The 12,541-nt window shown below is 39.3% G+C and overlaps 1 protein-coding gene across 5 annotated transcripts in view; it reads right to left on the bottom strand.

Moving 5' to 3' along the window:
• ap3d1 (adaptor related protein complex 3 subunit delta 1) overlaps window positions 1-12,541 on the bottom strand; it is an 83,884-nt gene that overhangs the window by 14,902 nt on the left and 56,441 nt on the right. For all 5 annotated transcript variants that reach the window (XM_048251676.1, XM_048251675.1, XM_048251677.1 and 2 more), the window contains exons 12-19: window positions 8,701-8,846; window positions 8,435-8,583; window positions 5,512-5,742; window positions 3,449-3,680; window positions 3,161-3,306; window positions 2,913-3,054; window positions 2,733-2,804; window positions 2,459-2,534 (exon numbers count right to left, since the gene is read on the bottom strand). In XM_048251676.1, the coding sequence (XP_048107633.1) occupies window positions 2,459-2,534; window positions 2,733-2,804; window positions 2,913-3,054; window positions 3,161-3,306; window positions 3,449-3,680; window positions 5,512-5,742; window positions 8,435-8,583; window positions 8,701-8,846 (1,194 nt within the window). The remainder of the gene's footprint in view (window positions 1-2,458; window positions 2,535-2,732; window positions 2,805-2,912; window positions 3,055-3,160; window positions 3,307-3,448; window positions 3,681-5,511; window positions 5,743-8,434; window positions 8,584-8,700; window positions 8,847-12,541) is intronic.

The following is a 12,541-nucleotide window of genomic DNA, read 5'->3' on the forward strand; positions in this document are numbered from 1 at the left end:
AGTCTATTCCAGACATGGAAAGTCAGGGAATTTGATAATTTTGGGGGCAAAGTCATGGAATATCAGGGAATTTTGTAGCAGTTTAAAATGTACTTGCCATAAAATAATGATACAAATATTTCCATGCAAAACTGGTGTATATCTGGTTATTAGCTTAACTGCTTGCTTGAGTAGCTGAACTTTGTTTATTCAATCACATTTTTTACCTCCCGCTCTAAAAAAGATTCTTGAACACTAAGTGGCTGCTCTGGTCAGTATATTGTATCGTTCATTATATAGTAAGTCATGGAAATTCAAGTTGTCAGGAAAAGTCAGGGAAAAGTTGTGGAATTGTATATTTGACTTAGAGTGGGAACCCTGATCGTGTGTCGCGAGCAGACACTGTAAAATCATTAAAAAAAAACTTTACAGTTTCCTTCGTGTGGACATGGTCTAACTGTACGTACACACCACCGCGTTGTGTACGTACAGTCATGTTGTGTTTCCACACACCAACATTTTGCGTCGCTTTCATTGAGGTTGAATGGACACGAAATTCACCCTGGTGAAATGAGAGTGAATCGCCGAGGCAGGCGAAACAAAGTTGTCGAAACTTTAACTTTATTTAAATGAGGACCATTCGGGAATCAATCAGGTCCGCGTCTTTGTGTTTGGAGGCGGGAGTTACAAAAAAGTCTGACCAAGATGGCGGAGACTACCTGAGCTGTAACACGAAAATTTGTATGTGATTAAAATGTTTCTACACAAACATTTGCACTTGTCTCAACACAAATTGTGGTTTATATGCCACACGAACTTAGCCAGAGCATATGCATATATATATATATATATATATAGGCAGCCGTGGCCTACTGGTTAGCACTTCGGACCTGTAACCGGAGGGTTGCCGGTTCGAAACCCGACCAGTAGGCACGGCTGAAGTGCCCTTGAGCAAGGCACCTAACACCTCACTGCTCTCCGAGCGCCGCTGTTGATGCAGGCAGCTCACTGCACCGGGATTAGTGTGTGCTTCACCTCACTGTGTGTACACCGTGTGCTGTGTGTGTTTCACTAATTCACGGATTGGGATAAATGCAGAGACCAAATTTCCCTCACGGGATCAAAAAGAGTATATATATATACACTTATATATACACCACTAAATAGATCACTATGTATGTTAGTTTAAACACTCAACATTTTTAGCTGTGTGGAAACCCTAAGTCCTCTGCTCAGTCATTCGTACTAATTCTACTAGACTTCAGGTCGTGTCCACATGACGACCATTTTCGTGTCAGTTTGTCCTTTACATTATGAAGATCAAACCTTATTTGACTCAAGACTCCACACAACTTATTGTACAGGCCATGGTTATCTCCAAACTGTCTTTTCCAGTCTATTGCCACCTTTCCCGCTGCTCTCTAACTGGCTCAAGTAACTCCTGTGCTGATCAAGCAGAATGGAAAGTTATTATAAAACTTATAAAGCAAAGTAAAGTCATTCCCTTCAACAATTGTGCCATGACACAGGATGTTTCTTTTTCCATGAGCAGGCTATACATTGTTTGCCTTCTAAAAAACAGATATTAACACAATTTGGGATTAAGAGATACCTCTTCACCAAAGATTTGACTGGCCACGTCAAACACTTTCCTCCAACATGGGAACCACAGGACATTCCCACATGCAATTAAATAAAGACCCTTTTTGATGCTTCATTTAAGTCAGTGTTTCGTGTTTAGGATAGATTCCTATCAATCATATGACGTTAAAATATTTTAATTAAGATATTGGTAAATGTATTGGCAGTATTGCCATATATTGAAATACAATTTCATTTATAAGAGATACTTTCAAAATAAGAGAACTCTTCAGTGAAATTATCTTTTCATGTTATACCAGTATCCTTGCTGTCTGTATAAATAGCATTCTACAAGGAGCTTTGGAGTGGCAGGCACACACACACACTGTCAAGCAGGGAGAGGGGAGAGAGTAGGGCTGACTAGCAGTGAAATCTTTGTCAAGTGCAGAGCCAACAGCCTCACACTTGCACTCTGCTACTAACGGGCAGTGGTAGTGTAGTGGTTAAGGAGCTGGGTTAGCGTGCAGTAGCCTGAAAGTTGTTGGCTCAATTCCCGGCTTCCACTGTTGTTCCCTTTAGCAAGGCACTTAACCGGTGACAATGTAATCCCTTGTAATATAGCTGACATATGTAAGTCACTTCGGCCAAAAAGTGTCTGCTACATGTAATGTAATGTAATGTAATGTAATGTAATGTTCAATTACAACTTTGTTTCCATTGTTTTGTACACAAAATAGACCTGAACTGGCGACGACGAGTTGAAAACAAAGTAATTAAACGTCTGTGTTCTGTGATTGGCTTAAATATTTTCGTTCCATGATGAAAATGGCAGAGCCAATTAGATTATGGCAGGCCATCACTTTCTAGTCTATTAATGGGAAACACTGATATCACTCACCTGGAACTTTAAGAGGCACACTGAGGTCAATCTGTACCACTGGAATGTGTTCCACACCTGGTGTGTCCTGATATACCTAGGAACAGAAAAAAAAAAACAGGAAAATAAACAAAAGGCACCTGTAGTTTCTGCGTATATTTGTGTGTGTGGTGGTGGGGAGCTATATTTTCCAAAGATGTAACTAGCTGGATAAACATATCTTCTTAAAATCACAGCAAACAAATGACAAAACCCATACGCATGTTTATTCATTTGTGTCATGTCTTCTTCATACCTTCTGTGATGAAGGTGAGGCCTTAATATAGAAAGGATTATTGGCCTGCTCTTGTTTTCTGGCTTCCCTCCGCTGTTTGGACAAAATATCATTTTTGGGATTAGACAAAAATACTACTTCATAAAATATATCCCATATCAACAAAATTTAAAAAAAAATGTCTGACTGATAACCACAGACCCGAGCCAGCTCTTTCTCATCCACTTCGCTGTGGCGTGATCGTGTGTGCTTTGGCTCTTCCTTTGCAAAAACAGCTTTGGGCTTCTCATCTTCAGATTCGCTCTCTGAAGGAGGTTCATTTATCCAGGCATCGAGGTCCAGGCTGTGAAGAACAACAAGACATGGAGATAACCAGATAGTCTGTAGCTAGAGTGTAGTATGTTTGTTGTTTGTTCTAAACAATGTGAGGTTGTTCTTCTCCTTCTCACCCATCAGGAATAGGCACTTTCTTCTGAGCTTTTGGGGCAACTGGGTTGAGCTCCCCTGCAAATAAAGCAGTGACCTCTTCAGCAACTTCAACCTCCTTCTGCTGCAACTTCTGTATGTACTTCACCAACTGTAAAATACACGAAGCCTGCCAAAAAATGATATTGATGAGGATTAAGGTAACAAATAGAAAACACAAAAGATACTATAGATACATGACATGTATATGTTCAGATCAATCAAGGGATTAATCCATGTTTTGCAGGAATCATCAATTCTGACTGACTTACCCTCTCCTGCACCTCTAGGTTTGCACTTTGCACAAAGAGTGGAAGCCTGTCGATCATGAGTTGGCTTGTCTCCTGGGCTGCTGTGGTGTCTGGTGTACTTTCTTGGCTTCTAAGCACAGTGGCAAACAGCTTTGCTGCATTCTGTACATACACAGCTTGGATGTGCCCTGGCAGGGTTGCCACTTTTGGCCGGAGCATTGCTTCCAGAGTTTGTTTAGGGTCTTCTAGATGTCTGAAAAAGTCAGAGATTCAGCAAATGCCCTTATTTCAAAAAAAAAAAAGAAGCTATTGACATTTAAGATTTATTTACAGGGGTGCAAACTCATCAGGGGTGAAAAAGGTGACAAAGACCCCTCTCCCTCAAAAAATTGTCCAAAGAATTTTTGGCCCACACCTGGTTTGGCCCACCCCAGTAAGCCATCCTCACTGCCCCATTGAATATGCAGATCTACTGTCAATTTTTTTGCAAATACATCACTTAGATAATAAAGTGGTAGCCTGGGAAAAACCAGACTCATTTACTTTGTGAATAAAGTCTGGGACTCACGATTGGGAAATGTTTCAACACTAGCATCATATACAATCAATCAATCGATCTATCTATCTATACCAGCCCAAAGGAAGTGTGCCAGTAGGTCAGATTAGATTACCTCACCTCCACCTCTGCCACAGACTTGGATACAGTGGTGTAGTCTACGTGATAGGCAGGTCTACATGCCCTATACCCGCTCAAACAGCACCCAGATTACTGTATAGCCACTTATGTATCATATACGTATTACGATACGCATCAACACACTTATGTGCTAGAATTTAGATATTTTTCGCGAACAAGATAATCATTTGAGCGCTGGATATGAAAAAAATAAGACAGCCCGCTTCACCTTCCCATTCATGTGTCTACTGTTAGGATTTTCTTCATGAATTGCAGGTGCATGTGAATGCATACAGTCAAAGTCCTTTCATAAAGTCTCAGATGTACTAACACTTTTGCGCCCACTTCAGGTGTATTTGTTTCTCAACGTGCATGTAAAAACATGGCCAGGTATGTACAAACAGGCCGCACTGAGGTAAAAGCGCAGACTGCCGGTCTCGAGAGCTGAGAATGGCAAATTGCGCTTTTCCGTGTCATGCACACGCAGTCATAGGAGGGTCAGGGGAAAGTGGGAGTTTCGTGTAAAAAGATGGGAGGGGAAGCATAAAATGTGCCTAATTACGTAGGTATTCCCCTGTATGTATGAAAACTGCCCATGAAAGCGCACATCTATTTTGCGGTGAAATATTTTCGCCTTGTAAAAGCTGGTCTTGATCAAAATTGTAGTTAAATGTGTCAATAAGAGAAACTTTCAAAGACAACAAAATCGATATTCAGAGCACCAATTTGTACTATATCAAAAGCAACCTTAACTTTCGTTGGGCTTTCGAATGTCTTACTTTCACTTTGAAGTTATCCACTTAAACTTGCCTACTTGCTAGATTTTACCAATCTTCCATAGCTTACCACAAGTAGTTTGAGTAGAACCACTGCTCTTCATTATCTCCCTGCTTGTTGATATCTTATCACTATTGTATTATTTCATGATCGCTAAATGTTTGATTCGTTTTAATGTTGTCATCAGTGAACTTCATTCAACTGCACTTGTGATTGAAGTATGCCGTTCAGTTGTGGGCGCTCGTAAATTGCGGTAGAGGGCGTAGAAAGGTTGGTTACGCGATGAGATGCTGGTTTGATAAATACCACGTAAACTGAAGAATCACAGCGTTCGCTTTCTGTGGGTTGGCCATGGCGCTGATAATGCTACGTTCCCAAATGTACGTACATCTGGCCCACAGTAGACTACAGTATTCATTGCTGATAGTGGTGGTGGTAAGGGATTGCCGGGTGTCGCGCCGATGTGTGTGGAGGCGGTGGTGGGGAAATCACCCACTATACACATACCCACTACAGCAAACTAGACTACACCACTGCTTGGGTGCACACAAGTGATCTATTTTGAGGTGAATTTTACCAAAACGTGATAGTTTGCACCCCTATATTTAATGTGTGTTAAGGCTATACATACTCCGAAAATTCTCCACAGATCCATGCTGCTGCGTACAACACCTCACAGATTCCGTTGCGCTGCGTGTTTCCCGTCAGCAGGTGGGCATTGTCGAGAAGAGTGGCCATCTGTGCCACAGCAAAGCCTCTGATGGCTTTAACTCTAATTGCCACATCAAGCATTTGTGAGGCGATAAGGTGCCCATGCCGAGTACCCTCAAGTCTTGTGAGCTCCACCAAAATGCTGATGTACCTGCAACATAACATCTGGTTGTGAGTCATAGTAGTATACTGGATGAAGATATACTTTGCAGTGAGAAAAAACAATACTAGTGAAATTCAATCCAAGTTTTCAAAGCAGTAAAATTATGTTCATTGCAGTACAAAAATGGATATGGATATGGTATTTAATAGACACTTTTATCTAAAGCATACTAAAACATCAGAATAACACTTAACAAAACATTGTAACAACATATTATTATTATTATTATTATTAAAAGTATTACGTCATGCAAATGCACTAGGGGTGTGAATCGCTCATGTAAAAGACGATACAATTTGCATCTAGATACATGGGCATTTTAACGATTCAGTACGATTCGATGCAATGCGATTCGATGCAATTCGATGCAGTTCAAGAATGGAAAGCATTCTGAAAGATTTTTTTATCATTTGCTCTAGGTGCACATTAATTTTATATGATCAGTTATCATGGTCGTGGTTGTCAATTAGGCAAAAAAATGTGTGAATATGATTATCTAAACTGAGGTTTGTTTCATATACTGTATTCAAATTAAAAAGAATAGTCAGAATTTCAGTCAAACACAGCAGCCAAATACAACATTTTTTATAGACTTTATAGATTTTATAGAGTTATATCTGATTGTTTTCATGGAGCTGTAGCCTTGTTGAGGTAAGACAATACCGAAATAAAATAAAACAGTGCTTAAGACACTCTTGGCCTTTTCTCATATAGCCTACAAGAATAAAATAGGCCTACATATCAATAAACTCTCTGGGTTTATTTTGTTCCAACGGTAGACCTAATGCAGAAACCTATAATGCCACAAGTCTGAGTGAATATGAACAAAATAATTGGCTAATAATTTGTGCATCGTTTTAGCAAGGGCCAAATTATTATTTAACATTAAGGAAATCCCTTCTTCAAACAAAAGGCTATACTCTACAGACTATCGTTGCTGTTTAGTGTTTAATTTCGCGCTGGATTTTGAAAAACAAAAAGAGTAAAAACTGTAAAACAAACGACCGAGTGCGAGTTGTCACGTGCTTAAGTTGCAGTAGATGTATGGGTAATGAGGTCATTTGACAAATTTCGTATAGTTTCAAAACCGGACGTGGGATGAACGCGCTGCTTGGAACGTAAATGAGAGTCTGAGCGAGCAGAAAAGGTTGTGAACCGATTCGTAACAAGTAAATCGATATAACGACCGCTTCACGTATCGATGTAGCCGTATCTTACACGTTAAAAACGGATACCGATACGTATCGGTTAATCTTTACACCCCTAAAATGCACCATACTGTTCTGCCTAGGCTTCTTATAATTATTATCCTCCATTGTTCTTCTGACCAGATTTGAACGTGAACCGTACCAACTTCATTCAAACACCGTTTTAAGGTATTGAAAAGGACACATTTGCATTTTGGTGAATTTAATACTTTGAGATATTAACAATTACATTTCCCCGTACACTTTGTATTGGCCATTATGACAACATCTTGGTCAACGATTGCCATCTTGGTCAACGATTTTCGCTGAGAAACTTTCAAACTTTACCATGACGGACTTTCCACCAATCAGAGGCATCACTGTGGGATTGTTCAGGATTATGGGTAATTAAGTACTTATCCAAGACATCGCGAAAAAAAAAGACATTCATCTCAAAACAAGGTTGGTGCCCCATGAACTTTTGGCGTCTATATGAGCATATACAATCGCTTAGTAAAGCCGTAGCCGTACGTTTTTATGGCTTATACCCCAATTGTCAATGGAGAAATTGTATTGGATTCTTACTTCCGGAATCGGCTGTGGGCGTGACTGTCGAGGTCTATAGGTATCATTCATGATTAAAGACAGTAATACTGTACACACAATTATGTTGATCTGCTCTTATTGCTTGTCAAGAGAAAAAGTTTATTTTGTAACGTGAGGTGACACTCCCACTTATGCAGACCAAAACTGTTCCCCTTTTGATTCCATAGAAATGAATTATGTTGCTCTATCTTGGTTAGTAGTCAAAGATCTTTGTTCAGGCCATCGCCATTTGACAGGTATGACATATGTCAGGTGTCTGACACATGAATGACACTGTAGTATGTGGACTGTCTGCACACCACAAATCAGGCTGAAGGTGTTACTGAGATAAGCTAGTCTGAAGTTGCCAAAATGGCCACTTTTCTGAAATTGGGGTAGGCACAATGTAAAGTAAAATTTTCACAGAAATACTCAAAATTTGGAAGATTAACTTTGCAGACCTTCACTTCAGATGTATAGGCACAAAATATTATATCAGTGAATAAAGAAAAGTTTAACAATCATCTTTTTACTACTGCTTTTAACTAGACTGCATTACAACTTTTTCTCCTTCTCTCTTGCTCACTGTTTTGTTTGTGACAATTTTCTTTTTTAAAATGTAGGTTGTTTTGGTTCTTTTTTTGTTAGTTTTAGGGCTTTCTTATGCCTTTAATCGGATAAGACAGTGACAGGAAGTAAGTGGGACAGAGAGATGGGGGACAGGGAAATGACCCGGGTCAAACTCGGGTCCCCATGGGCACTCATACCACACCAAATGTGGTATGGGCACTGTAGTCAGTTGCCCCACAGCGCCCCCCATTTTGTTTAGTTTCAGCAAATTCCTGTCAAGCACTTTGTAAACCTTAATTATAAAAGGTGCTATACAAATAAAGTTTGTCATCACTAACCACTCAAAATTTGTGATGTATTGGTAGTTGCTCTGGCTGCAGATATCAATGATTTTTGTGAGTAGCTCATCTCTGTAGGTTGTGCCTTCGGCCTTGTCCACATGTAGCATGAGCTTCTTCACAATCTCCATTAAGTTTTTCTTAGACACCTGATTGAAATAAGAAAAAGAATACAGTATATGTATACATACATGACCTGATATAAATAGTATTGGGTGATAAAAAAGTAACAGGTAACATAATTGATTATGATCTACATAACATACCATTCCATAGAGCAGATCCAGGGCCCTGAGGCGAATTGACTCATCTTTGTCATCTAGACATTGCAGAATGAGGTCTTTATGGGACTGCACAGATTTGGGATGAGTTTTCAAGATCTTCGACATGGCCAGCAAACCTAGGTACTTCACTGAAACATATGATGTAAATTCAGATTTGGTGCAGGCAAGACAGACAAACATACATTTAGATTACAGATTATTTATTTATAAGCAGTAATATTATTGAGGTGCACTGTGCACATTTATTAAGTACAGCTACATACAGCAATGTGGACCATGTGCTTTTCACTTTTTAAATTAATTTTTATTATCATGAATTTAAGATATTTGAATCAGTACTGGAGTGTTGTAGTTACAACATATGGTTTAAGCTGATAACATTCATTTCAGTTTTAGTCAGTGCAGAGAAGATTTTACACATTCAGTCTTCTTTAGTTTACAATTCTGACCTACATACTCATGTGCACACATAGAATCCAGTAAAGTTAAAGTTTAGGGCTGCAGCTATCGATTCTTTTTGTAATCGATTAATCTAGCACTTTATCGATCGATTAATCGGATATTTTTTTTTTTTTGCATTTTTAAACAACCAAAACAAATAATGCATAACGAAAATGACATGGCTGTAAAATGATCAAGCAATTGGCACAGAGGTATTTATTCTAACTCCAACATAAGGCTACAAAACTAAGCCCATTTATTGCAATTTACCCATTTAGTGTTTATAAGTGCCAGTGCCAACAATTAAATAATGTTCAAAATGCTCTCTTGTGCATGAAAGCTGTCCATACTATGTTGTGAAGTGCTCGGAGGGAGAAGAGGGAAAGCAATTTAATGTATTAACCCTTAGAACCCTAAGCTGTTTTTAGGGCATTTTCACTACCTTTATTCATAAGGATTTATTCTGGTCATTGTAAGTGCCACACACACATATTATATATTGTTTTTTTCAGCAGAGTCTAGGCTATCCAGATCTGCCGAATCATTTCATGTATTAGTACTAGCATTGATTTTATTTGGATTTTTAAAGAATTAAAATATAAAAATCATATTATACAAATTATTATATTTTGACCTGTATCTCACCACAGCAAGCTCATAGCTCTACATGCATTTTATGTGTGTGTAGGGCAGACTGTCCTGAAACGGGCAATATAATTGCCATGTTGGAGGGATACTCTGGGGCTGAGCAATTTACAGAAATATGTGGTGTGTGATTTACGGAAATAAATGCCATTTTTTATTTAGCTGTGACACGAACTGATCTGACCTGACTTGACCCAAGTTTGCCTGTTAGCATGTGTGACTATGGTGTATGCACTCATGAGGATTCTCAAATTTACTGCATTGCCATGAACAAAGTAAAGGCAAAAAAGGTGTTTCTTTGTTGAACAAATTGGGATGCAATGTGAGCCTTGAGTTGGATGCCATGGAGGAATTTGCTAGGATCTCAAAACCGGATTATGAACATGTTTTGCCATAGAGAAACACACGATAGCGTTGGATTATAAACATGCTTTGCCACAAAAACAGACAAAAACGTGGGGTAAGTCAGCTATATGAAGTTATTATTTTGCTGTCACTTCGTCTGTTTTATAACCCAGAAGGATGTATTTGGCATCAAATGATAGCTCTGTGTCTCCTCTTTCATCTGACATAAGTGGCATATCTATCCGATCACAGGTCCGAGAGTAATTCAAACAAGAGTAATGGGTGTGCAGCGTTGGTTTGTGTACATGACGTTAATATTTTGCAGTCACTTCGTCTGTTTTTATAAGCCAGAAAGATCGATATCCATGATACCAATGGATAGCCCCGTTTCTCCTCTTTCATCTGATATGCTTGCCATATTTATGCGATCATGGGTTCGCGAGTAATTCAAACGAGAGTAATGGGTGCGCAGGTGAACGCAGAGAAGTATAGACTGTAAATATGATGCAATTTGATTTAATTTCATGATTTTTTTAATTTTCATACTTGATCGTACAGACAAGTGCGTAGTGTCTTTGGAAAGCCCCACTTCTTCTCGGTCATGCAATAAAGGTTTCATCTCGTTGCGATGAACAGTCGCGGAGCAATGTAACAGAGAAGAAAGGGTGTGTTTTTTGACGCACTTTGCGTCAATCGGGTTCTAAGGGTTAATATGCACAACAAGTTTCATGCTGTAATCTAGACCTGACATCAAAGTAAATATCTGTTTTATGTAGATTTCTATACTGCAGCATTTACCATTAGGCTACTAACAAATAATTGTACAATTAGGCTACTAAAAAATAGCCTACCATTAGGCTACTAACAAATAATTTTACTATTAGGCTACTAAAAAATAATTTCTGGGGTGAGCCTATTTGCTATGGTAACCTGGCAACTTGTGTGTGTGTGTATGTATGTGTGCACGCGTGCGGTGCGTGAGGGAAGATGAGGGTGCATGCATGTGTGTATAAGGGGTTCTTTTTTAGGCATACTGTCTTGCAATTGAACGTGAATAAGTTTACTACTTAAAAACATCAAAGCTAAACATTATATCACGACATCTCTACAAATACAGTATGTGATTAAAATCAGCCAACATCAATGTAGGCTATAGGCTACGTAGATGATAGATAGGCTAGATAGATTGATAGATGGCCTACTTTATTGACGCTTGGTGAAACAGCATGGAGTGGATGTTTTCGGTTCAGATGCTTGTTCTTTTCCTTTTTGAGTATGTAATGATCCCAAAACTTTACTTGAAAACTTTAGACATTCTCTGCCATTTATGGACATCTTGACTCCGCCATCGCGCCAGCTAAATTCACAATGCATCACCAGAGCCCGTCTACGGAGAGCCTCCCCACTCTCTATTAATCCCATACAAACCGAATTTGGCTGCAGTTCACCAGACTTCATCTAGATGGCGATCGCGGGCGAGTCCAAAATACATGGGGTCCTATGGAGCTACATGGCTACATTTATTGTTTTTACCTATTTTACAACTGAAACCCTCAGATTTTATTTTATTTTTCGCAAAATGAATATGGATTATCAATCAAAAGTGAAATAATCCGGGAGTCATGTCCTTTCGTTTTCTTACAGGTTGGGTCGTTGTTGCCCATAACATGCTAGCATTGATGCTATGCTATGCTATGATCATGCTAATGAATGGCGTCATTGACACGCTTTGAAAGGCTTTTTTAGAACAATTAAGTGACTTTAAAAAATATAATACTCAACCAAGTGTATTGTCTTTGCCTCCCCTTTTCAATACAATATTCAAATTACTTGAAAAAAAAATTATATCCCGAGAAAAGTGGATTTTGAGGGGTACAGCTCCATAGACCTCCATTCATTCTGGACTCGCCCGCGAGCGCCCCTAGATGCAGTACCACACCGGAAGAGTTCCGAGAGTGAAGGTTCTCCCCTTATTAGACATTCTCTGGTATCACGATTCACGCGCTAGTGGTGTGCTTCCTGAACAACGGTCCGTGTGGAACAATCAGATCCCTGCGCGAATATTGCGCGTCATAGGAATTTAACGAGGCTTCGAGGCAGGGTTTTTGCCTCGAGTAATTTTTGTAATCGAGTTATTCGAGTAACTCGATGAATCATTTCAGCCCTATTAAAGTTAATAACAACATATGCACATGTACAAAACAAAACATTTTAAAGTGGATGTAGCCTTGGATGGAAGAAAACAAATCAGGTAGTATCCAAGTGTCCAAGAGTGTTTCGACCCCTATCAACACTACAACATTTGGCTGTTCCTTGTCCCAGGCTTACTGCTGGTGTCCTCCTATATGTGCCAGAGCTAACAGGAGGCTCTTCCCACTGCTTTCTCTTCACA

The sequence above is a fragment of the Alosa alosa genome, chromosome 9 (genome assembly GCF_017589495.1).
Source record: "Alosa alosa isolate M-15738 ecotype Scorff River chromosome 9, AALO_Geno_1.1, whole genome shotgun sequence".
Taxonomy (NCBI): Eukaryota; Metazoa; Chordata; class Actinopteri; order Clupeiformes; family Clupeidae; genus Alosa; species Alosa alosa.